This window comes from Penicillium canescens (genome assembly GCF_028828765.1).
Source record: "Penicillium canescens strain IBT 15451 chromosome Unknown utg000003l_segment0_segment0, whole genome shotgun sequence".
Taxonomy (NCBI): Eukaryota; Fungi; Ascomycota; class Eurotiomycetes; order Eurotiales; family Aspergillaceae; genus Penicillium; species Penicillium canescens.
This window is the reverse complement of record NW_026703965.1, coordinates 2,077,771-2,101,977: the sequence shown is the minus strand read 5'-3', so window position 1 is coordinate 2,101,977 and position 24,207 is coordinate 2,077,771. Positions and strand designations below refer to the sequence as shown.

General features: G+C 50.9%; 13 protein-coding genes across 13 annotated transcripts; 7 read left to right on the top strand and 6 right to left on the bottom strand.

The window, feature by feature from the left end:
* Window positions 1-58: 58 nt before the first annotated feature.
* Window positions 59-1,750, bottom strand: N7446_004236 (proteasome regulatory particle lid subunit RPN5; the record flags this gene model as incomplete). Its single annotated transcript, XM_058512985.1, has 5 exons — window positions 59-661; window positions 717-1,205; window positions 1,259-1,495; window positions 1,561-1,617; window positions 1,667-1,750. 5 exons carry the CDS (start codon window positions 1,748-1,750, stop codon window positions 59-61), a joined length of 1,470 nt encoding a protein of 489 aa, XP_058374314.1.
* Window positions 1,751-2,682: 932 nt separating this feature from the next.
* Window positions 2,683-4,422, top strand: N7446_004235 (putative siroheme synthase; the record flags this gene model as incomplete). Its single annotated transcript, XM_058512984.1, has 2 exons — window positions 2,683-3,007; window positions 3,059-4,422. The coding sequence occupies 2 exons, from the start codon at window positions 2,683-2,685 to the stop codon at window positions 4,420-4,422; spliced, it is 1,689 nt and encodes a 562-aa protein (XP_058374313.1).
* A 256-nt stretch (window positions 4,423-4,678) lies between these two features.
* Window positions 4,679-5,205, top strand: N7446_004234 (uncharacterized protein; the record flags this gene model as incomplete). Its single annotated transcript, XM_058512983.1, has 3 exons — window positions 4,679-4,734; window positions 4,795-4,876; window positions 4,990-5,205. 3 exons carry the CDS (start codon window positions 4,679-4,681, stop codon window positions 5,203-5,205), a joined length of 354 nt encoding a protein of 117 aa, XP_058374312.1.
* A 457-nt stretch (window positions 5,206-5,662) lies between these two features.
* Window positions 5,663-6,460, top strand: N7446_004233 (2-deoxyribose-5-phosphate aldolase; the record flags this gene model as incomplete). The annotated part of the gene is made up of 1 exon (XM_058512982.1): window positions 5,663-6,460. One exon carries the CDS (start codon window positions 5,663-5,665, stop codon window positions 6,458-6,460), a length of 798 nt encoding a protein of 265 aa, XP_058374311.1.
* A 371-nt stretch (window positions 6,461-6,831) lies between these two features.
* Window positions 6,832-8,608, bottom strand: N7446_004232 (putative ribosomal assembly complex component Ipi3; the record flags this gene model as incomplete). Its single annotated transcript, XM_058512981.1, has 2 exons — window positions 6,832-8,205; window positions 8,264-8,608. The coding sequence occupies 2 exons, from the start codon at window positions 8,606-8,608 to the stop codon at window positions 6,832-6,834; spliced, it is 1,719 nt and encodes a 572-aa protein (XP_058374310.1).
* A 1,181-nt stretch (window positions 8,609-9,789) lies between these two features.
* On the top strand, window positions 9,790-12,193 carry N7446_004231 (uncharacterized protein; the record flags this gene model as incomplete). The annotated part of the gene is made up of 2 exons (XM_058512980.1): window positions 9,790-10,893; window positions 10,948-12,193. The coding sequence occupies 2 exons, from the start codon at window positions 9,790-9,792 to the stop codon at window positions 11,929-11,931; spliced, it is 2,088 nt and encodes a 695-aa protein (XP_058374309.1). The 3' UTR covers window positions 11,932-12,193.
* A 257-nt stretch (window positions 12,194-12,450) lies between these two features.
* On the top strand, window positions 12,451-13,697 carry N7446_004230 (lipoate synthase; the record flags this gene model as incomplete). The annotated part of the gene is made up of 2 exons (XM_058512979.1): window positions 12,451-12,840; window positions 12,891-13,697. The coding sequence occupies 2 exons, from the start codon at window positions 12,451-12,453 to the stop codon at window positions 13,695-13,697; spliced, it is 1,197 nt and encodes a 398-aa protein (XP_058374308.1).
* Window positions 13,698-14,761: 1,064 nt separating this feature from the next.
* On the bottom strand, window positions 14,762-16,261 carry N7446_004229 (phosphoserine phosphatase SerB; the record flags this gene model as incomplete). Its single annotated transcript, XM_058512978.1, has 3 exons — window positions 14,762-15,085; window positions 15,136-15,393; window positions 15,446-16,261. 3 exons carry the CDS (start codon window positions 16,259-16,261, stop codon window positions 14,762-14,764), a joined length of 1,398 nt encoding a protein of 465 aa, XP_058374307.1.
* Window positions 16,262-16,524: 263 nt separating this feature from the next.
* On the top strand, window positions 16,525-16,916 carry N7446_004228 (uncharacterized protein; the record flags this gene model as incomplete). The annotated part of the gene is made up of 3 exons (XM_058512977.1): window positions 16,525-16,590; window positions 16,641-16,705; window positions 16,751-16,916. 3 exons carry the CDS (start codon window positions 16,525-16,527, stop codon window positions 16,914-16,916), a joined length of 297 nt encoding a protein of 98 aa, XP_058374306.1.
* A 222-nt stretch (window positions 16,917-17,138) lies between these two features.
* met16 (phosphoadenylyl-sulfate reductase (thioredoxin)) lies at window positions 17,139-18,399 on the top strand (the record flags this gene model as incomplete). The annotated part of the gene is made up of 2 exons (XM_058512976.1): window positions 17,139-17,325; window positions 17,387-18,399. 2 exons carry the CDS (start codon window positions 17,139-17,141, stop codon window positions 18,130-18,132), a joined length of 933 nt encoding a protein of 310 aa, XP_058374305.1. The 3' UTR covers window positions 18,133-18,399.
* Window positions 18,400-18,903: 504 nt separating this feature from the next.
* On the bottom strand, window positions 18,904-20,202 carry N7446_004226 (pyridoxal phosphate-dependent aminotransferase; the record flags this gene model as incomplete). The annotated part of the gene is made up of 1 exon (XM_058512975.1): window positions 18,904-20,202. The coding sequence occupies one exon, from the start codon at window positions 20,200-20,202 to the stop codon at window positions 18,904-18,906; it is 1,299 nt and encodes a 432-aa protein (XP_058374304.1).
* Window positions 20,203-20,482: 280 nt separating this feature from the next.
* On the bottom strand, window positions 20,483-21,107 carry N7446_004225 (GFA family protein). Its single transcript, XM_058512974.1, has 4 exons — window positions 21,044-21,107; window positions 20,949-20,995; window positions 20,807-20,870; window positions 20,483-20,740 (listed from the first exon to the last, which is right to left on the bottom strand). Exons 1-4 carry the CDS (start codon window positions 21,093-21,095, stop codon window positions 20,490-20,492), a joined length of 414 nt encoding a protein of 137 aa, XP_058374303.1. The 5' UTR covers window positions 21,096-21,107; the 3' UTR covers window positions 20,483-20,489.
* A 1,104-nt stretch (window positions 21,108-22,211) lies between these two features.
* rlmA (SRF-type transcription factor RlmA) lies at window positions 22,212-23,705 on the bottom strand (the record flags this gene model as incomplete). The annotated part of the gene is made up of 3 exons (XM_058512973.1): window positions 22,212-23,378; window positions 23,432-23,588; window positions 23,650-23,705. 3 exons carry the CDS (start codon window positions 23,703-23,705, stop codon window positions 22,212-22,214), a joined length of 1,380 nt encoding a protein of 459 aa, XP_058374302.1.
* Window positions 23,706-24,207: the final 502 nt, after the last annotated feature.

Below are 24,207 nucleotides of genomic sequence, written 5' to 3'. Positions count from 1 at the left end.
GTCTACCGGCGAATTATATTACACGCGGTGGCATTCTTCAAATCTGATACACTTCCAATCAATGAGCCTTGCCCATGTCACTGCGAGTAGGCTGGATACGGGCCATCATCTCCTCCTTGGTGATCAAATGATCAATGCGCTCAAGCAGACCCAGCAGGCTCTTCATGTCGCTGCTCCACTCGTTCAGAACATCATCAGCATCACGGGGCTTGGCGAAGTTAACCAACCGCGCGGGACGGTCGATCTTGGCGTAGATGGTCTTCGACGTGACCAGGTCGCTGATGTACTTCTCGGTCTCTTCCTCAGTCAGGTCCAAAAGCTGGGTCAGGCGGCCCATCTGGATACGAGTGTAGTACTTGGCAACCACACGGACATTGTGTTCAATGACCCGTTTCCGTAGATCTTGCCACCTCCGGTGAGCTTGGTTCTCGGTGGTCTGCTTGGCCTCGGCGTCGAAGACGTCGGTGTTGCACAGGTGAGGGCCAAACTGCTCGGCAACCATGGGCCAGCGCATCAGCTCGGGGATGGTAAAGAGCTTCACCAGGCGGGCTTCCTCGGGGACTTGCGACAGTCGCGAGTCTTGCTTGATGCGGTGCAGGAGATCGGACTGTTCATTATCGTAGGGAGAGAGGACAACGTAGTAGACAATGCGGGCGAGTGACTATATTCAGGTTAGTGCATGTCAAAAAAAAAAATATAGATGTGGGTTCACGTACGGCACGCAGGTGCTCTGGGTTGTTTTCGACAGCCTCTGTGTCCAAAACTTCCCGATAGTTCTTGCAAACTTCGAGGTAGTTGTAATCATGGTTGGCCAAGGTGATCTGCTGTTCGAAGTAACGAAGCTTGAGATCTGTCACATCGTCATCCACCTCCATAGGAGGCTCATCGGGCCCACGGGTCTTCTCCTTCTCCTCAGCCTCCTTCTTGAGCTTCTCAATTTCCTCGGCGGACTTCTTGGGCTTGCGGTTGAAGTAGCGCTTGTTGATCTTGCGGCTGAGAATCTGGGCCTGGGTCCAGTCTCCACGCTCAATGCACAAAGAGACCTGCTCCAAGATGAATTCTGTCTTTTCCCGTCTCGTCATCGATCCAAATGTCTCCACTTGCAGCTCACACAGGATGTCTGCTGCCGAGTTGAGGTCTCCTTGGGTCTTTTTGATATTCGAAAGGATGCGTGTGACGCGGGCTCGCTCTACTTCAACGAAGATCTTCGACGGCCATTAGCAAAAATCCCGTCAGTCGCAAAGGATCATCAGCCTACCTTTCCCTCGGTCACTGTCCGCAGAGTCTCAATCACAGACATCTTGACCTCCATGCTCGGTGTCTCCTCCAAGAATCCCATCACCGTCTGCACCATCTTCGTTGTGGCCTGCTTGAGTTGGGCATGTTTCTTGGATAGGAGGAGCACTTGGTCGTTGAGAAGGTTCCAGTCGCCGGCATTCTTGCTGATGGTAACAATGGCAATCAGGAGTCGCGATGTGGTGGCAAGATCAGATGCCTGGATAAGAGAGTCTCGGTTAGCCTGTGTTGCAGCGGTGAAGGTGATGGAGTTCGGCGTCATACCTGTCTCGATTGCTTCTCCAGACCCAACAGCTTATCGATCGCTCCCTGGACATCGGTCTAATGACACGTTAGCATCGGACTTTACGATGGCATTTTTCAGAATCACCTTAGCAAGACCTTCCGCCTCTGGGATGAGCTTGTCGGCATCCTTGGTGAAGTCCTTCTCGGGCTTCAAGAGGCCGCCGGACATGATTACGATTTTGAGGATTTAGTGGTCGATTCGAAAGAGGTCAAAGTCAAAAGCGGTAGAAATTTATGTTGTTCTCGTTCGGTGCGCAGAGCGGAGTGAGATTCGTGGAATGGCAGACGTGATGGAGGTGATGCTGTAGCTCCGATGTTGCGCCCTTACGAGCTGGAAGCTCCGGTGCACGTGACCCAACATCACTTTCGAAGATTCTATAGACACGGAGTACACTTTTGACTTATCACCTTAATAACTGAGTTGAATTGGAGCTAATTAGAATATGAACATGATAAGTATGATTGTTTCTAGGGGAGTTAGGTAGTAAATTATCACTTAGCTATATAGATAGATGTATACGCACATATATGCCACCCAGTCGTATGTGCTTAGGCGTCTATTATCCACGGAAGATAGACACCTCTAACCTCCGTCCTATAATCTTAGAGACTAAACTCCAGGCTAAACACCTGAATAGCCCAATGCAGAAGTGAAGACGATCAACTGGGCAAACCCTGGGTCCATTACCTAAGCAAGCACGCAATTGCCTTTAACCGCATTGAGCCACGAAGATGTATAGAAAAAAAGAGGATATAGACCTGAGCCACCTGATAGACATTCCGGGAATGATATTTGTGTGTCTGGAGACAATTCTTGACTTGTATACACTTTCGTTTGATCGCATTTTATCCAAACGAATTTGCAATATCGAGGGTCCTTATCGTTATCACCAATCGCAACAGGCCTCTTACTCATTCTTTCTCCGCGGAAGTGTGGCAAGTCAAGGTGATTCTGATCATTCTATATAGACCAAAGGTCCCCAGGGAGTCTTGCACACTCGAAACTAAATCCGGAGTGTGCCTTTGACTGCAAATTCGAAAGCGTCTATCTATCAAAAATTATTTGGAGGGGCATCGCGCTTCGTCCCACCATACTTCACCATGAAGGACGCATCATGCAGCACAGGTTCTCCCGCGCCATTGATGGCGGCGTGGAATACCGACTTGCAAGTGCACTTAATCGTGGGTTCTAATCCTCTTGCTGCTGCGAGATGTGCGAAAGCCCTTGAAGTCGGCGCGCAACCGATCATTATTGCGCCGGAGACTGTGGACATGCATTACACTCTATCTGAGCAAATTTCCAAGGGCTCTGCTCAATGGGTGCGTCGTGAGTTCCAAGATAGTGACTTGACCACCTTGGGGAGAGAAGAGGTCGACCACGTTGTGGACTTGGTCTTTGTCACCTTAGGTGGAAATAACCCGCTGAGTATGTTCTCCTTGTATAACCCTCAACCAGCCCATACTCATTGGTTTATAGGCTCCCACATCTCGAAGCTCTGCCGGCGTCTAAGAATCCCTGTCAATGTGTCAGATGCTCCCGAACTCTGCTCATTCACCCTACTCTCCACCTACTCGGATGGACCCCTCCATATTGGAATCACAACCTCAGGTCGTGGCTGCAAGCTTGCATCCCGCCTGCGCAGGGAGATTGCTGCTTTCCTACCACAGAACCTCGGCACGGCAATTGACAGAATAGGTGCCGTGCGCAGGCGGCTGTGGGAAGAAGACAACGCGGCCGGGTCAGGTGGTGCCACATATGAGGGAGAAGACGATGATACAACAGGTCAAAACCACACTTTCAACACTCTGGTTACAGAAGGAGACGCCGCAGCAGCGAAAACGAGGAGAATGCGGTGGTTGTCACAGATCTGTGAATACTGGCCTCTGCGAAAGCTCGTCTCTATCACCGATGCCGACATGGATGCCATCCTGGAGGCCTATTCGACTGGAAAGGAGAATGTGCAAGACACAAATGGCATCGAAACTCCTTCAAGGAAAGGAAAAATCGTTCTCGCTGGCTCGGGTCCCGGTCATCCAGACTTGCTCACGCGCGCCACGTATCACGCAATCCACAAGGCCGATATCATCCTCGCAGACAAGCTCGTCCCCGCACCGGTGCTGGATCTGATCCCCCGTCGAACAGAAGTGCACATTGCACGCAAGTTCCCCGGCAACGCAGACCAAGCCCAAGAGGAGTTCCTGCAGATGGGTCTTGCAGCTTTGCAAAAGGGACGCCAGGTCCTTCGCTTGAAGCAAGGAGACCCTTATCTGTACGGCCGTGGAGCAGAAGAGTTCGAGTTCTTCAGGAAAGAGGGATATTCACCTGTCGTGTTGCCTGGTATCACCAGTGCCATGAGCGCATCTCTCTTCGCTGATATCCCCGCTACCCACCGCGGCGTCTCCGACCAGGTCCTCGTATGCACGGGAACTGGCAGAAAGGGTGCAGCTCCAAACCCCCCTACCTACGTACCTACCCAGACAGTGGTGTTCCTGATGGCTCTCCACCGACTCTCTGCTCTCGTAGAGTCTCTCACCACCTTCCCGGATGATGCTGGTTCTCAATCGCGCATTCTCTGGCCTAAGGAGACACCCTGTGCGATTGTTGAGCGCGCATCATGCCCAGACCAGCGCGTCATTCGCTCGACCCTCGAGCATGTCTGCTTGGCATTTGAAGAGGCAGGATCGCGACCACCCGGTTTGCTGGTGGTTGGAGCCAGTTGTCACGTATTGCATAATCCTCAAGGCCAAAAATGGGTAATTGAGGAAGGATTCCATGGACTGGATGAGCTGCGCAGCGAAGTGGACGCGGTTGCAGTCTCAGGGGAAGAAGAGAAGCAGTGATTTCACTCACGATATTATGACTTCCCAGCGATGGAGCTGCTGCATATGTAAATAGATAAGCATTCAGATACCCCCAATGAAATAAACATGATTCTTGAAAGTAAAGTATATGTTCTGGTAGTAAAAGAGGTTTGGCGTACTGCGTGAAAGAGTAGGGGCCGACTGTCAATATATATAGTGGAGCCCGGCCCGGCCTTGCTGATCACTCCACCTCATTCGCATCTTCAATTCTGACAACCACCTTCACCCTTCAAAAATGTCGAACAGACCCGCAAAGCCCGTCTATTTCTCAAACGGGGAGGTCCTCGAGACGTAACTATTTCCCTTCCTCCACAAATACAGACCAGAACCCGCTGACTGGTGCACACACAGCCCCCCAATCTCTGTGCGGCTCACTCGCTTCGTGGAGAGCATTTACTTCTTCTTCGGCCTGTACTTCACTAGTCTGCTCGCGGTATGTGTTCCTATTGTGCAACGCTTGATTTCCCGCTTATTTCCGCTTCATTTCTCCCTTCTATCTTTCTCGCGCAATTGGGCTAGGCTGACATGAAACCCATCCATATCCAGCTCGACTCCTACAAAGCCGCTGAGGAATCTGCATTCAACATCAACCGTCCAAGCAACAGATATACTACCCGTTCCCGCTGGGGAGGTAGCTCCTCGTATGGACCTGGAGGAGGTGGAGGTGGAGGAGGTGGTGGCGGCGGTGGTCCGGGATCAGGTCCGAGGCGTGTGGGACGTGTGGATGATGTTCGCGGACCAGAGTGTGGAAGCTGTCGATAGATCGACGGGCTTGCAACAATACTGCTGCATAAAATCAATGCTAGGAAGGGTATGAGAAGGGATGTATGTGCGAGGGAAGGGCTGCCTCATGTTGATTGTGGTCTAGACAACCGTTATCTTAAATGGAGATTCATTTATCATATGCAATGCTTGCTGCAATGCATTGGAGATTAAAGGGGAATCATATCCTTGCCTCGAGTACTCCATAAATATACATGAGTAACGGGAAGTTGTGTCCATTGACCACCTACTTAGTATAGTAAACAGAGCATCAAACACTCACCACACCGCCTCTCATCGTGTCAAGATATCACGGGGCGTCATCATGAGATGTTTAGTACACACGTGACATCCCCTCTTCTAGAAGAGGGGGAAAGTGAACTAAATCCCACTTACTGCGTGGGTTACACTCCAACATAGACACCCGTGAACTCCATTGACATTGACACCACCCAAAATGAGCGCCATACCAGCAACAGACGCCGAATGGGCGGAAAAGATATCAAACATGAAGAAACACCGCCCAGAACGAAATCTCTCCCAACCATCAATACCCTTTTCAATCAACCGGACAATAGACCACACCCTCCTCACAACGCCAATCGACGCCTCCCAAATCGACACCCTCTGCCAAGAAGCCCTAGACCAAGACTTCGCCTCCGTCTGCGTACGACTCGAGCACGTCGCACGCGCAGCGGCACACCTTAAAGACTCAAACACAGTAGTAGCATGTGTGGTAGCCTTCCCAGAAGGAACGCACGAAACAGCCGAGAAAGTCCGCGAAGCAAAAGAAGCCGTAACCTACGGCGCTCGCGAACTGGACATGGTGATCCGCTACCAACTACTGAAAGAAGGCCGGTACACGGAAGTCTACGACGACATCCTGGCCGTGCGCAAGGCGGCGCCCTCGCCGATTGTGTTGAAAGCTATTCTTGAAGCGTCGCTGTTGGATGAGGAGCAGTTGATTGATGCGGCGATTGTGGCTTGTATGGCTGGGGCGGATTTCATTAAGACTAGTACTGGGTGGCATGGGGGTGCTACTGTTCAGCACGTGGCGCTTATGCGCAAGGCGGCTGATATGTGTGGACGGCCTTGTATGATTAAGGCTAGTGGGGGGTTGAGGACTGCTGATGATGTTGTGAGGATGTTGAAGGCGGGTGCGCATCGGATTGGGACGAGTTCTGGGGTTAAGATTATGCACGAGGTTAATGAGGGTGAGGTTTTGGAGCAGGGGGCTAGTCATGCTACTTATTGAGTTGTTTACCCCGGATCGTGGAGTGTGGAGGTGGTGGGGATGGGTTTATAGTTGATGCACAATGGCATTGATTTTATCTTGCTTTGACTGTGTAGATTTGTAGGGAAGTATGAAGGGCTCCTAAGTAGTTATATATGTGTTGATGTAGATGTAGTGATCCATATACATCGATGGGCTCGTGACCGCATATTTGATCAACTACCAGACTGAATGTTTATTGTCCGAGGTACAGAAAAAAGTTGTGTGATTGAATTGCACTCATTCATGACATGAACGTAGCATCTTTGTTACTTGCCTGAAGCCAAGATGATATATTTACTAAACACCAGCGCCGATCCTGCAAATCATGCCAAAATACCAAGGCCGAATTTTTATTCATCAATCTGATCATCCGAGTCACTGGTCAAAGCGCCATCGTCGATCTCCATCTTTTTCATAGCCGCATCACCATTGCGACCCTTCTTCTCTGCAGCGAGCCATGCTTCCCGTCTCTTAGTCGCGTGCTCCTGCTTCCTTGCTTGGCGCACGACCTTGTCTTGCTGGGCAGCCTCCTGCTTCTCATGGAGCTCGTTGATGTAATCTTGCAGTTTAGCAAGATCCGAGCGTAACTTGACGACCTCATCGTCTGCACTATGGCGAGCTGTCTCATTCACTGCAACCTTCTTCTTGAGCATGGACACCTCGCTTTCCAGTTCGGTGACTTGCGAATCGCGAGTTGCGGCGTCCTCGGCGCTTTCTCTGGCGACTGGAGTGCTTGAGGAGACGCGGATGACCTCTGCGCCACCGGGCTGGCGGAATGCTGCCAGCTCGGCGAGACCGTCTTCAATCATGGAATCAGGGAAGAAGGCGTGGGTGAGCGCCTGGGAGAATTGGGTTTGTTTGCGAGATCGGGATTCAGTGGGTGCGATAATGTGGGTGTGGAACATGTACTCTGCTGGCACGGCTCCAGGGGCATGCGTCGGGGCCGAGAGTCCATTGTCATGGCGCGGCTTGACGATGGTATGCGCGGTTCGCTTCAAGTCTGATGAAGGGTGGGGGATGCCACCAGGGGGAAGCATAACAAGGTTTGTGATCGGGTGTGTGTAGTCGGCAACCGACGATGCATACTTGTGCCGCGCGATGTTCCATGATAGCACCTTGCCGCTATCGTGACCGGAGAGTAGTGTGGTGCCGTCATATGTAAGGGAGAGTGTCTTAACCGAGCCGGACTCGGCTGAAGGAGGAAGCCATCTGTCTTCTGCGGATACCTGCACGGGTGTGGATTGCACAGATGGATCATGAAGAGGATGCTGCACAGACTGCCCACGGTAAAATTCTACTGATTGCACGCTGCCGTCTTCATATCCAACATAAAATGCGCGGTCAACGGGGTCCAGAGCCACAGATGTCGCGGAGAGAGGCAGGAGGAAGGTTCTCATCGCACGGCCAGTCTGGTAGTCCCATGCAATTGCGGTGTTGTCCTTTGCAGTTGAAACCACAATGTTGTGCCGGCCATTGCTATGTCCTACAGCAAGGGAAGTGATAGCTGCGCGGTGGTTGGAGAAGGTTCGGATAGGCGAGTTCGTGGGTTGACGACTGGCGCTAAGAGCGGGCTTTGTGAATGACAGAATGCTAGGCAAGGACCAGACATGTACACTGGCATCAGCCGATCCGGAGAGAATAAAGTTGGACGTAGGGTCGACAACGAGTGAGGTCACTGGTTGCAGATGGGAAGCTGTCGAGGCCACTTGACGACCTGTGCATGTCTAGAAGAAGCTGTCAAATGCATGATGCATGGCGGAGTGAATCAATCGGATCACATACCTCCCATAGGATCAATCGGCCACCCTCGGTGCCCAGTACCAAGACATCACCATACTTGCCCCCCGCAACAGCAATGCTGCGAATACGCTCCGGAAATGGAACAATGGCCTCTTGGTTACCCTTTTCGCGGCTGTACACGTGCACCACAGCTTTGTCAGCTTGGGCCGTGAAAATATGCGAGGGACTGACAGCCAGACAGTTGGTCGCGGTCGAGCTCTTCTTGAAAGTCGATCGCAGTATGGACGAAGGCTGCAATTCGTGGACGCAGATCCCTACATCTCTAAGCGAGGCTGTCGGAGATTTGGCGGATGACAGCACCGACGCCACAAATGATTCGGAAAGCATGAGGAATTCTAAATTGTAGAATGAGGCTGTAGGGGAGTTTCAAGTTTCATTCCAGCCGAGCTTTTTTTTCTAATCGATAACGGGATGTTTGCACTGTTTGACCACGATCTATACGGAGTACAGGTGTGATGTATCTACGGTAGACACTTTGGGTTCTGCTAATGCAACCTTCTAAGATTTCTCCGATATCAAATTGAGCGCTAATAACGCTAATGTAGCCAATGTTTCATCTGCTAATGGGCCGTCCTCGCAAGAGCCGAAAGCTGGACCTATCATCCTTAGTCAGCGGTAGAGCCCTAGAAGTCATATCAGCAGTTGAGCTATCATCTTGCCTCTACTCTGTATCAATCAAAGTGATTCGGTCTGTCAGCTTATTCTCGCCACCCAGAATGAAAGCCTGACGAATGCTAGCCTGGTTCAAGCATTTATACCCAAGCTCTATATGGACAATAACATTGGTATGAGCTAGGTGACTGCAAGGGATAGACCCCAACGAGACGAAGGGATGGATTGCCGTTGCAACGAGACACAACATCCAATGAAGACCCACTTTGGTACACCCTCTGGCCGATCCTACTGCCCTTCTCAAGGGACTTGATTCGCCCCGGCTCCTTTGCCACCTCCCGCATCCCATTTGTCTCATTCCTAGAGCCTACCGGACACCTAGCTATGACGATATTTGGTGACGGATGAGGGCCTTTCCACGTTGACGGGCTCCTGCAGAACCACAGATCGAACTCTGGAACCAATGATTGTCCGTTCCTCGCTGGTTTCTCATCTTTCTTTGGTATGCAAGGACGACGCGACATTCTCACTATTATTACCCTGGCCCGTGCCTGGTCCAACTGAAGCTCGGGTTGTGCTAGACGACGGACCCTCTTTACAGCCTGAAGGGGGAATGGTGCTGAACATTTTCGGGGTTCTTTATGGCAGGGTTGTAGTCCTGTCAAGGGATGTTCACTTGAACTTGACCCTATCCACATTGAGCTACCTGACTAGCGCCACTGTCTCTGTATAAGGACATATCCAGCCCCTGCATGGGTCGGAGATTCTGTTTGTTTTGGCTGATATTCTACTCTCTCTGGATCTTATTCTCATCTGGGTAACTCTTGTGCAACCTATTTTGCTTTTTTCATTTCCAACACGACTGCTTCTTCCAGCCGCGTGCACCATTGTCCACTATGGACTGTGGTGTTAGAAACATGCCTAATAATGCATGCTTTCCACCGCCCATCGAAACTCATATAAAGAATCAGAGCTCGAACTCGTCTTGTATGAGCCACAATGCGATGACCACAATTGCCGAGCCCATTCCATCACCCCGCCGATGGTCTCCAACCTACCAGCCTCGGAGGCGCAGCAGACAAATTCCTTCGCTATCATTTGTTCCGTCGCCAGTCATGCCTCGTATAGAATCTCATGAATATTCAACCTCATTACGACGGCGGCCAGCGGAACGAGGCCAAGCCTGCATGTCGCCATTCCGATCGGTTCGAAGGATGAAAGAACCTTTTCAATTAATGCTCCCAACATCACCAGCGTCGGTTGATAGTGCACCCTGTTTTCCCGAAAAGCCCAACAAGACATCAAAGCCGCCGGCCGGCCACAGTCTGCGAACATGGCGCTCGGATCAAAACCTGACTTGCGCAAGTATGGCAGCGTTCGGTCTTCTACCAAGTCCACCAATATCAGAATCACGGCCCGCAAGCGCGGGGCCGGAGTCTTCATACTTTGACTGCAAGTCATCAGATGAATCAGACAATTCGAAGGAGGAGACTGAGACCGAGACCGACGCCGAGAATACACAGGACGAGGACCCAGCACTGAGTGTTCTATCTGACGAGGAGAAGATCAGCTACCGAGCCTATCGTCCTCCCGATTGGAAAGAACAGCACCGAACAGACGTCATGAATGTTCATGAAGCACATTCGGAGTTCCTACGGCAATGTGAGTCCAAAGATAAAGAAGAACCAAAAGAACAGGGGAGGACTTCGATGTCTATCACGTCTCCAAAATCAGTCTACAGTGAGAAGGGCCTTTCGCAAAGAAGCTCACCGCGTCCTCAACGCCCCAGGACTACGACTGTTTCAAGTGAAGCTAGCTGGGTACCGAGCAACTTCTCTTACTGCGAACGATGGTTGCAAAATGTACCGGTTGACAGAATAAATGACAAAGATACACCTCCACGGGTTGTCAATCGGCGAAAGGTCCAAATTGTCGAGAATGATCCACCCATGCCAAAGCTGGATATCATTCCAGGTGCCAAAGCTCTAGAAGAGCCTGTGGTAGGTTCTTATCGTCGATCCCCCCATCTAAAATGAAAGCTGACCATCCTGTAGCGGTTCGTTGTTGCAAGCGCATGCAAAACGAAGCCAAAACTCGTTGATATTGCTCGACAATCATCACCTTCCATACCATTACCCCCGCCACCAACCCTGCTGCCACAGATCATACCTACAACACCAGACCAACGACAAGAGGAGGTGTCTGCCTTTAGTCCAGACACTCCACTCGATATGTCTGATAGTGGATATGGCACCCGTGATTCTGGCTATTCAATAGAGAGTTATGACGACAGCAAAGATGACGACGACGCATATACAGATCCAGGGTCACTCACCTCGGACAGCGTTACGTCTACTGTCGTCTGCGAAAGGCCCGAATCGTCGCACGAAGAAAGAGAAGCATTCCCACATCCTGAGATCAGATCGGGCAGTGTGAGCCCAAAAGCATCATCCCAAAGGTCACTCCATTCACCAGTGGGATCATCTAATATGTCCGACAAAGAGGACGAGAAACAACGATTATGGCACCACGACTGGACTTTGGACGATCACGAATGGACCCTAGATGAGCTCGATCATTCCGTGAAAGACTTCCCTCGACACATGCTCCGTCTCACCTCACCTGTCATTGTATTCCTTCGCAAAAACGACGAGAAGGCCCTTCTCAGGCCCTTCCGTACTATCTTCCCCGATGTCACTGAAAACCTCCTCGACTGTCTCTGCGCAGCTCTCCTAGCTCGCAACTACCTTCTTTCTCTATCATCAATCCATCGCCGCAAACCTTCTGTTTCAACCAGGAACGACCCCTACGCTGTTGATGCTGTACCAACAAAAGCCTATAGCACGTTGGGGATCCAGATCCCATCTGGATCTCCTGGCAAGATGAATAACCGTGTACTTGGATCTCGCAGTGCTGACCTCCGACGTGAGCTCGAGCGAATCATTGATAACCTTCTCTTCGCCATTTGTGGACGGTCCGATCCTACCCTCAAATCGGCCGTCGAAGTTCTTGCGCAGGTTCTTGAAACCAATGCATAGAATTGATCACTCCTTGCATATATCTTTCCTTGTCTCTATCAGTCCTTCTCTCAAACTTTCCTTCAATCTCTCCTTTCATCTCTTTCATCTCCTTCTCGTATCCTTGATTCTAATCTCCTTGGCCTTCCGGTGATACAGCGTACCCTCGCTCACGCTAACCTTTTCCTTTTTCTATCTTGTTGATCTCTTCTGCTCTACTACATACCCTTGCATTGCGATTCGCTCTTTGGAACTGGCTCCGGTAATTTTTTTGCGTTGTGGACACAGATTTGTATAACTAGTTTTTTTAAGTAGCATAGAAACAATAATCACAGTCGCGTTTCAACCAGCACGATCGCCATATCTATGCTATAGTTCCTATCTCCTATGAAAGCTCCATAGTTGCCCGCGTCACTCGGAATGGTCAGGCAAAATGCTTTGTCATTCCGCGGGAAAGTAGTCACCGCCGGGCAGAATTGCATGAATTGCGTGCCTCAACTTTCCACCTGCGATCTTGGATAGCATAGACACCTACACACCATGGCAGCCCCTACAAGAAGCCTACGACACCTGTCGTCATTCAGAACCACTGTATCCCCCGCATCAACAGCAATTGCCCCCTTCACCCGCCGCACCTATGCCACAACGGATTCCCCATCCGCCACCAGCACACCGGGAACCACACGGCGGCGAGCAACAAAGTTCCAAGACAAACTGAACGCCGGACCCTCCTTCGCAGACTTCGTATCTGGAGGCCAAGATGAGATCCTCGACCCAGCTGAAGCCTACGCCCTCAAGACCGCAATGGTCGGCCCAGCCGGCCGCAAAAAGGAAATGACTCGCCTGCCGGAGTGGCTCAAAACCCCCATCCCAGACTCAAAGAACTATCAACGCCTAAAGAAGGATCTGCGTGGATTGAACCTACACACCGTCTGCGAGGAAGCCCGTTGCCCCAACATCTCCGACTGCTGGGGCGGCAGCGACAAATCCTCCGCCACAGCAACAATCATGCTAATGGGCGACACCTGCACGCGCGGATGCCGCTTCTGCAGCGTGAAGACCTCCCGCGCCCCTCCCCGCTCGACCCGCACGAACCCGAGAACACCGCCGAAGCCATCTCCCGCTGGAGTCTGGGCTACGTGGTGCTGACCAGCGTCGACCGAGACGACCTAGTCGATGGCGGTGCGCGCCACTTCGCCGAAACAGTCATCAAGATCAAGCAGAAGAAGCCCAGCATGCTAGTTGAGTGTCTGACAGGCGATTACCGCGGAGATCTGGAGATGGCGGCGTTGGTCGCGCGCTCGGGACTGGATGTGTATGCGCACAATGTCGAGACGGTCGAGGAGCTGACACCTTTCGTGCGCGATCGCCGCGCTACTTTCCAGCAATCGATTCGCGTGCTCGATGCTGCTAAGAAGGCTAGACCGGACCTCATTACTAAGACTTCGCTTATGCTTGGTCTTGGTGAGACGGATGAGCAGCTCTGGGATGCTCTCCGCCAGCTTCGCGCTGTTAATGTTGATGTTGTGACTTTTGGTCAGTATATGCGTCCTACAAAGCGTCATATGGCTGTGCACGAGTATGTCACCCCCGACCGCTTTGAGATGTGGCGCAAGCGTGCTCTTGAGATGGGTTTCCTTTACTGTGCTTCTGGTCCCCTGGTGCGTAGCAGTTACAAGGCTGGTGAGGCGTTCATTGAGAATGTTCTTAAGAAGCGTCGTTCTGGTTCCGGTGCTGCTGAGGGCACTGTCGATCAGAGCACTGCTACCGCCGATGCTACCCACTAGGGTGCTTTTTTTTTTCATCTTTTTTCAACAAACTTCCGTCTTTGTTATCTAAACAACCTACACACTCCCACCTGTGTCACCTGTGTCTCGTGCTGTCCCGTCCTGTTTTGCTTCCACTTCGTGCTCATATCATCTTACCTGCTGGCGCTATCTTGCATCTTTTGGGTTGTCGGTTTGGGGGTTTCATATAAGGTACTTTTTCTTGTTCTTGTCTGCTGGCCTTTTTGTCATTTCAACATTTCACAGGAACACATTGTATCATTGAAGTCATGCGTGGCCTATTCTTGCCTGTTCTTAATTCCAATATCATGCTGCGCTAGAAATCAACTTGGTGTCGCGTTTTCACTTTCATTTACTTCTCAATATCATACAGCAGGGGGTCATAAAGTGTATACAGTGCCACTGATTATTGGACAGTCTCTACAAGAAAGCCTCAAAACCAGTATACCGTTTCATGCGTTGTTTTCGCCTATATTGGCCTCTCTTTTGGCCTTTTTTTGCCCATTTTCGAGTACCTCGGGTTGTAGTTGTTTGAAAATGGTAGTCTAATCATGTAGACTATGTAAATGCAGGGTGCGAAAGGACTTATGGCCTATGATTGTAGAATCATTATCCGAGCCTTGCTCGAACTCTTTGACTCGCACTAGTTGACTCTATCCACGGGATTCCCCGAGGGGACTCACTGTAGCCACCAAGGTAGCCTACATCCTTGGCATACACTGGCACTCTATAAGAGACGAAATGACCGCCATCATTGCAGAAATAGAGACCGCTGTCACGCTATACACGAATTCCATGCTGGGAACTATGCAACTCCTACCCTTCATTGACCTGGACTCTCCGCTCACGGTAAAAGTAAAGATAAAGGACAGAAAAATCTCGAATAACACGATATGAGAAGAAGTTTAGGTCCAGCCTCAACTACAGCTCTGTGGTTGCTGGTTTGGGCTCAATCCGATGGTGGTGGGGGTATAATTTGTCCAAGGGAATGAACGAAAGGGCACGGTTTCTCGCATACAGCAAATGTTCTACTGGAATGAGTTCATCCGTACCCATTAAAAGCTTCATTGGCTTCCGGAGGTCAGCTCTGCGATGTCCTCGTTGTCCAGGCCGAGGAGGTAGAGGATGTCTACGAGGCTCTCGCCGTTGATGCGGGTTGGGGCTTCGAGTTGGACCTTGGACTTGGCGCGCCAGGCGACGCCGAGGCCTGCGGCGTGAAGCATGAGGAGATCATTGGCGCCATCGCCGACGGCCATGGTCTGTGAGAGCGGGATGTTGTGCTCGGCGGCGATGGACTTGAGGAGAGTGCGCTTGTGTGCGGCGTCGACGATGGGGTATGACGGCACGAGCTTGCCGGTGAGGGTCTGGGTGGCCTCGTCGATTTCGAGCTATGACAGGTCAGTAAAGGTCCAAACCTGCAAAAGAAAGTTCTACTTACGTGGTTGGCCACAGCAATGTCAATGCCGAGCTGCTCAGCGAGCCACTCTGCCAGAGGCTGGAAGCCGCCGCTCAGCACGGCAATCTTGTAACCCAGAGTCTTCAACGCATGGCAGAGCTCACGGGCACCCTTGGCAATCTTCAAAACAGACTTGAGCTTCTCGAAGACATCAGCGGGAACACCGTTGAGTAGACCAACACGCTCCTTGAGCGATGCAGAGAAGTCCAATTCGCCATTCATGGCGCGTTCGGTGATGTCCTATGCCTATGTTAGTGACTGACTTAAGCGCAAAATCTCGATAAAAACATACAGAGACCTGCTTCTCGACCCCAATGAACTTGGCGATTTCGTCAATGCACTCGTTGTCAATCAAGGTGCTATCCATGTCGAATACGGCCAGGCGCTTGTGGCGGCGGAACACGCTCTCCTTCTGCAGAACAACCTCGACATTCCACTCGCGCTCAAAGCGCCAGATGCTCTCGTGCTTGCGCAGATCCGGGAATGAAAGATACTCAGGGTTTGGCGGGGGAGAGAAAGTAACCTCCACGACGCGCGGGTGCTCGTCGCGGTCTAGACAGCGGTGCGAGGTGTTCATCCGCTGGTAGGGCGTGGGCAGAGCTTCCAATATCTGAAGGAAATTGGTCAAGCACAGCTGCGAGACGTAAGGGCCGTACAGGTGATCCAGTGGTTCCGGCTCTGGGATGGGAGGCTCGCGCGGGATCTTCTCCATATCGTCTGTTGGGGCCGAGCCCTCGGGGATGATGGGCGGCGGGAGCGGGTCGTTAGAGGCAGACGCCACATCAGGGTGAATGTTGGGGTGGACGGGGCTGGAGGATTTATAGTAGATGGTCGCGACGATTTGCGACGTGCCGCTAGGAAGCGGGTTTGATTGATGGTTAAAGATGCTGTGAATGACGCCGCTGTCGGTGACACGTTCTGGGTCTGGCTTGATTGGGTTCGAGTTGATTTTCAGGTTCTCGTCCACCTGATTCGCCAAAACCTCGCCAATGCTTTGGTTGATTGGGTTGATTGGGGCCATGGGCTTATACTGCTGATGGTCTTGCAGGAAGGAGCTGCTGCGCATCTGGCCGAGGGACGGCCGCATCGGACGGCTGGATTCTGTCATGATGGCCTACAAGAAACGGGAACTGGGAAATAGGGAGCTATCGTAAGTTAAAGTGAACCCGCACTTGGGAAGATCAAAAACGTTCCTTTGTCGATCGGGCACGTGGATTCGGTCCCACCAAACACACCGCCTGGCAGAACGGTCATCGGTGAGCCATACACGTGATGTGCCTACACGTGACACCCTGCGATGCACCGCCCGGCAGAATTATGAGGTGATGGAGGAACCAAACTTCAGCGATGGAGAACTCATCCAGGTCCACCATGACATATCAAGTTATGTGTGTGGGCTTTGCCTCATATTACAGCATGGGGTCATCATACGTCCGGGTATGTTTAGCTTTTAGCTCCGAGCTTATAGAAACCGGCTAACATCATAGACTAGGGAGATCGTGATCGGAGTGATTACACCCCAGATTGCTCAGCATCAATTACCAACTCCGGGGTTAGTCATACGTCAAATAGATGCAAGATCTGCAGGATTCTACAGATGTCTCGAAGACATCGGCATCCGACCGGGAAAGTCGACGGATTTATCAGCTGAATTGACATACAAAATGCTGTACGGGCGCCCACACCGACCCAAGACGCAAGTATTGCGTGCTCATCAACGGCCAAATTTTTCAGCAATTCTGCCCGTTTTGGGCAAGCGGTGATTAGCAATGTCGTGATTTCGGCAGAATGGCCCTGGAACTATCGGATGTAGAAGATGCCAGGCACGAAACCCCGGCATGATGTCGTGATTGCCCCCCGGTTCTTATAGTCTCGCTCATTGTCATCTTCTTCTTACCACTTTGCCTCCTTGAACTTGGTGCTTCATCCTTTGTTCTTTACATATCATCTTTTGCATCCTCTATACATCATACACATACATCACAATGCCGGCTAAGACGCCCGTCAGCTACCCCTCTGAGATGGAGGGCATTGATTCTCACGATGCCATGACTGAGTCTGGCTATGTCAGTGCTGGCTCTGGCTCCAGCGAGGACTACGTCCCGGAGATTGTCTTCACCAAGCCTCACCTTCAGTTCCTCAACCGCCAGTTGCAATTCCTTGAGCCTCAAGGTTCGTTTTATGTTCATAACCCCTCTTTTAAAAGACCCTTGTTACTGACTCATTCTTATAGAGATCCTGAGATGGTGCATTACTTCTCTGCCCCACCTTTTCCAGACCACTGCTTTCGGTCTGACTGGTCTTGTCACCCTGGATATGCTATCCAAGCTGGAGGTGCCTCGCCCCCAGATGGTTGACCTCATCTTCCTTGATACTCTGCACCACTTCGACGAGACCCTGTCTCTGGTCGACCGTGTCCGCAGACGCTACCCCAACAACAACATTCACGTGTACAAGCCTGCCGGCGCTGAAACCGCCGAGGAATTCAAGGCAAAGTACGGTGACCGCCTCTGGGAAACCGATGATGCTCTCTACGACTGGGTTGCCAAGGTTGAGCCCGCCCAGCGTGCCTACCGCGAGATGAACGTTCACGCCGTCCTCACTGGCCGTCGCCGCAGCCAGGGTGGCAAGCGTGGTGACCTCGACATCATCGAAGTTGACGAGGCCGGCCTTATCAAGATCAACCCCATGGCCAACTGGTCCTTCGATCAAGTTAAGCAATACGTCAAGGAGCACGACGTCCCATACAACGAGCTCCTCGACCGTGGCTACAAAAGCATTGGTGACTGGCACTCCACCCAGCCCGTTGCTGACAACGAGGACGAGCGCTCCGGTCGCTGGAAGGGTCAGCAGAAGACCGAGTGTGGTATCCACAACCCTCGCTCCAAGTATGCCCAGTACCTGATGGAGATGGAACGCAAGCGCCAGGAGGAGGCCCTCTCTCAGGCACTGCAGACCCAATTGGCTCCTCCTGTCTAATATCTCATTGCGTTGCATCTTTTCTCCATTGCATACCCTCGGCGTTCTTGTGATACCTCAGCTGTCATGACCCAGCGATTTGTTTTCCATTTTCTGTTTGCTTTATGGGTGATTCAATCCCCTTAGAAAGTACAAAATTACTTGCATTCCCCAACTCCACCTTGTTTTGAGGTTCCTGTACATACACGGAGTTGGTATTTAGATCTCTGGCCCACATTGGGTATTTTTTGAAACATGATAATGAAACCTGATGAACAAATAACTTATTCCACATTTTCAAATTCAAATTTCATTTTCCATACCTTTTCGTACATATTTGAAGTCTCAATTGCTGGTCCAGCCTTAGGGATCTTCCGAAAATCGGTCACGTGCTGGGCCAACCCTAACTAGATCATCAGGCATCACGGTATCAACCCAAACAGCGATCCACAAGCCCAACACTCCTTAATATGATGGCGTTCAGAATATGAGACAAGATGGCTACCAAAAAATAGGTAACCTTCTAGAGAAGGTGTTTTGCTCTGTAAGGTTTGCCAGGGGTGGACATAGCATTGAACCAGAACACTTGGTAGAAGTGAACTCTGGCCTGGCAAGCGACAGGCATATATTCGACAAGTCTTCACACATTCAATGCCATTATTATCGATGTATACATTATGTATCTACCTCTCTTAAATGCAAAGCCATTTCAAGTCTACAGGTGTAACGTTATGTCAAATACCCGAACAAGTAAATCAGCCAACCCAAGTACATACCACTATAAATACAAAATCATCCCTCAAGAGCAGCAACAATCCTCGCCAGAGCCTCACTCAAAAGCTCATCCCCCTGCGTAAAAACAATCCGAAACCACCCATCCCTCTCAGACCCACAAAAAGCCCCATTCGCCAAAAACACCTTCTTCTTTAAAAGCCGCTGCATAACCTTCTCCCCAATATCCCCACCCTCACTCTCCCCAGGATGTAACTCACAAAACCTCTTCCCCAGATCCATCCAAACAAAGAACCCAGCATTACACCCAGTCGCATACTCAATCCCATGATCCTTCAAATAAGTAGTCGCATACGCATACCCCTCAGCCAACAACTCCTGATTCCTCCGAATATACCAATCCGTAAACTCGAAATCCTGAAGCATAACCGAAACAAGATGATCCGTCAACCCGGAAATGGAAGAGTAAAGCGTACTACCCCCCAAAGCAAAATGGACATCGCGATTCGCCTGCGAGATAATAACACCAAGTCGAATCCCATTCGCACCGAAATCCTTACTCATCCCCCAAAGCACATGCACAAGCCTGGGGTCAATAATACCGGTCAAATCAACCGACAAAGCAGACTCAAAGCGCACAGCCGGAGGTCGTTCATCAACCCCATTCTCAAAAACAGACAGCGCATAGATTTCATCACTAACGAAATGAATCTGATACCGCTGACACAACCGCATCAACGCCACGAGCACATCACGCGGATAACACCTTCCAAGCGGGTTATGAGGATGACACAACATAAGCACTTTAACATTCTTCCCCGTCCGCCGTTGAAAATCCAATATCGCTTCTTCGTATTTCCCCACGGCATCCATCGCCAGCGGATCAACATCGTCGAATTTAACAGGTACAACAACAGATCCACTCCGCAATGATAAGTCGGGGATGAACATGCCGTAATACGGCCTTCCGAGGAGAATCCCTTCACCTGGATCAGCGAATGACCAAGAAACATGCTCGAGGGCAGACGAAAGGCCGTTTGTGGGCAGGAGATGGCTGGCCTGCAGTGGGGTTGCTGGCTTCAGGTGTTTGTTTAGGAATGCCGCGATGGAGTTCTTTAGGCGTGTTGAGCCTGACCCGCCTTCGTTGTAGGTTAGGTATTTGGCTGGGAGGGCCAGGGGTTTGTTTATGTATTTTAGGAAGGCAGTGTGCATTAGGGTGTTTTCAGCTATGCCGACGTTTATGTAGCCTGTTGGGTTTGTGGTTGGGTTCCATGAGTCTTTTGTCACTTCGTGGAATGGATTGGTGGATTCGTTGGTGACGACTGTTTGGGCGCGGGTTGAGAGGAATGATTGGGGCATTTTGGCGTTTTATTTATACCCCCGTTTTGTGAATAGCTGAGGATATATTGTAGTTTTGTAGCCAGGGTAGTTCGGAAGTGGCAGGTTCTAACAAAGTTTTGGAGCCCCGCAAATGTAACAGTGGAGAATCTAACGATAACAAATTTGCATTGCCTCAATTCGCCTGCTGTACGGAGTATTACATGTACTACAATCACTTTTGACCTCTACAATTGGCTGTTATTTTCCTGTTAAATAGTCGTTCTTGGCGCAACTGCATCCATATAGTACAGTACCCCTGCATCAATTCAACCAAAAGTCTGTTCCTGCTTAGCACCCACAACAGGAGCAAGATAACTAGGACGATCCTTAACATAGAACTCGATATCAATCTTGCCACCAAGGTTAGCCTCGCCGCCATCCAATGTCCCGGCCTTGATACAGGTCATCTCGGGCATGATCTCGATTTCGGTGTAGAGGCTGGAGCCGCAGGTGGGGCAGAAGAAGTGCTTGTTAATTTTGCCGCTTGCGCCGATGGCGTCGTAGGAGCTGGTGGTTCCTATATAAATAAATGAAAATCTTAGATATATTCATGTGAGGCAATCTGGGGAAGTGGGACTTTTACCCTTGGTCACTTTGACGCTGGCGCGGGGAACAACGGCGTTGGATGTGAAGGCACCGCCAGTCCACTATAATACAATGTATCAGAGGGTTTTGTTTTCTTCGGTGGGAATATTATTGTCATTTCGGGGTGTACATTGTCATACCTTCTGGCAATCGGTGCAGTGGCAAAGCGCAGACAGGTATTTGTCGACTGGAAATAGCGTTAGCGAGGTCCGGAAACGATATGCGCTTCAGTTACCTTCAGCAGCGTACGTAACGCCGCCGCACATGCAGCTTCCGGTGAGAGTCATGGTGAATCTGAGCTTTGGGCTTTGAAATGTACCTTGGAGGAATACCTTGGGGGAATCAAAAGCACAAAAGTGGGGAGGGGTCATTATATAGTTGTCATGTTCCACTCGGTGTTTGTTCGTTGCTTCACCCGCCTTCAATCACCGAACGCCGAAATTGGGACCGAATTGCTGGATCGTGAGGCTCGGAAGTGGGAAGTCTTGGATGGTCTAATTTGCAACGGGGCTACATGTTGGGAGGACATGGTTGCACAGCTTTATTGTCATGGGGATGGGGTACATGTACGTGGAAAGGCTAAGTTACTTTGCTACTTGAAGCTACACAGGGATAGAATGAGCAGGCAGATAAAGATTGGCATCATTTCGAAAAATAAGATCCTGCTTTATGTACAACAATAAAAGCAGTAGAACAGTGGAAGAATGGACCAACGCCGGTTTCTACCACACAACAGCGCAAACTCAGAGATAAGAAAGAGAGGAAAGTTGACACAAGACAGCACTGGTATATCACTTCAAAATAAATCCATGTGAGAAACGTCATAAAGAGTAGACAAGAGAGAAGGGGATCAAGGAACGAATAAGGACGAGGGTATAGAGGATAAATGGCCTGGATGAGGAAAGATATTCAAAGTTCCCAGAAGAGTATGAGTATTGACAAGAAATTAATAAGTGGTATGTCTCTTGATCAAGATACCGGCACTTTACAAGGGGATGATCCCCAAGAGAAGATCAGGCCTTATGTTTTTGGTTTTTTGTGAGCACCTTCACCACTTGTGGACCCGCTGTCTGGGCTTTTTCTCTTCTTGTCTTGTTCGTCGTCTCGAGAAAAGCTGGGACCGCTTGGTACTGCCGGAGTCGGGAAGGTGAGGGGACTGGGCAGCATGTTGGTATCGGGACCCGAGCGACCAAAGCCCCATTCGGGGAAGAAGCTGGAAGGTGAGGGAAGAAGGGCATCGGACACAAAGCGACTCGGAAGGGCAGATATGGGGGTCTCTATATTATTTGAGTTCCCATTGTTGTTTGGATTGCCACTATTGCTTCCGTAGGAGTCATTTCGGGTTGCAGCAACGGGCGGCGGAGGGCGTGCGAATGGATTTGGAGGACCCGAAGCCCCGGCGCTTAATATTGCACCGGCTGAGGGCGACGGAGGGGTAAGACAACGCCCGAGGGCCCATTTTCTGCACTGCCTTTCGCCGGAGTAGAAGATTTATTCCCAGCAGAATCACGCGATGATTCGGCTGTAGCACTGCCTCCATCAGAGTTCTCGCTCGGGATTTGAACCTTCAGCTGTGGTCTCTTCGACGGCAGTGTACCACTGTTTGTCCTTGATGGTGGTTTGATTTCCGACGAAGAGGCGACTGACGCTGGACGAGGGGTCTCCGTAGCAGCTCTGACAGGAATTGATCTTGTTCCAGGCGATGCTTCAGACCTGAGAGAATGACTATTATGAGGGGGCTCATATGATGATGCTCCTGCTCCGAAATGGCGGGCAAGCACGGATCCTCGATCATCGATAGGCGTAAAAATGCTTCGTGATTTGGATAGAGACTTCACTTGCGGTGGCGACTGGCTGTGTTCTGTTTTCATCCCACCCGAGTCGTCCTGAGGCTCAGAAATGGAAGGTCGTTCTTGCTGGCCATCGGGTGCAAATCCTGGGGGCATTGAACCTCTACCATGCTCTTGCATGTATGCCTGCGTAACCTGCTGCACCTGCGCATGAGATCCCGGAGGCATTCCTACAGGATGAGCGTGCTGTGGGAAATGCTGGGGCCCCTGATGTTGAGGTGGCATTTGTTGTGGCAAGCCGTGTGCGTGCATGGGAGGTGTCCCTTGATGCGGCCCCGGTGGGTGCCCAAAGTGTGCGAACTGTCCGGGTCGAGGCTGTTGGTTCATCGCATGAACATTCTGATTGTACATCGGTTGATTTGATATGTAAGTAAAGTTTCCATTTTGGGAGGCAGGGGGTGGCGGCGGCGTGCCATGTTGCTGCGGGCCCAAGTTTGAACTGACTCGACGAACGTGATTCCGAGAAGAGGGTCGGGAAGCTTGTGATTGCGGTGTACCATGTCGTGTTAGTGGCATGCCACGGATCGGAGGGGATGCGGACGGTGCATGGTTCATGTGTTGGAAAGCAGGCTGGTTCTGGAGATGAGGGGGGATGGCGGAGTGATTCTGTTGAACAGCTTGGATATCCTCGGGAGCTGGCGACGCCTCGTCTTCTTCGTCATCGTCGTCTCTCTTGCCCGCAAAGTCTTCCGGTCCTTTGTGCTCATGGGGAGGGCCAAACTAAAGATCACGATCAGTCAGAAGAGTCGGAAGAGCGTAGTATGATTACCCACATATTGATAGCGGCCGAGAGCATCGTGCATGTCACACGAGGAATACTCATATAGTTTCTTGTTGTGACCGAAAATGATAACGGCTACGTCGACGGAACAGAGAACAGCGAGCTCGTGTGCCTTCTTGAAGAGACCACCCTTTCGCTTCAAAAACGTACTAAATTCAGAAATCTCTGGTTAGTTACGAGCTGAATCATGGACTCGATAGCTCAGCTTACACGGAGCGGTTGCGGTCATCCTTGATGGCCTTGATCTCAATCTTTCTCCGGCCCATGGTGGACGGCTATGGGCGCACAAACTGCGCACCAATAGAGAGATTGAGAGAGAATAGCACAGACAGTTGCGGAGCGACTTGCGAACTACTTTGCGCGCTTATTTTGTTCACAGTGGATGTAAACCCGACGCGATGGCGATCGTGGTCGCGCGGTGGCTCACGGCGCAGAAAGCTGAAGCGTTTTCGCCCTTTCGCGCAGATTGAGATGAGAATATCAGATCGGCCAACAAAGAACCCCGGAAGACAAAGGTAGGTCTTTGAAGAACGGATGAAACACACTAGATACTCGGTCGGCGGGGTTTGGATAACGCGACTCGAGTAAGGGATGGAGAACAAGGCCCCTCGGAGTTCTTAACAAAGCGAACCCGAGGAGAAGAACAAAAAAGGAAGTCCAAAGCACGTTGTATGGGGAGGGATTGACGGTGCAGGCGAGGTTCTAAAGATAGAATCGAGGGAGAAGGAGAAAAGAAGATTCGTGCTGACTCAGTTGTGGCCTTAGGCG

Bases quoted from the DNA above. Each gene is read 5' to 3' on its own strand.
- N7446_004225 (XM_058512974.1), bottom strand. From the start codon at position 21,095: ATGACTCTCACCGGAAGCTGCATGTGCGGCGGCGTTACGTACGCTGCT. The intron at 20,996-21,043 runs GTAACTGAAGCG...CGCTATTTCCAG, and splicing joins CGTTACGTACGCTGCTGAAG to TCGACAAATACCTGTCTGCG. The intron at 20,741-20,806 runs GTAAAAGTCCCA...TTATTTATATAG, and splicing joins CAGCGTCAAAGTGACCAAGG to GAACCACCAGCTCCTACGAC.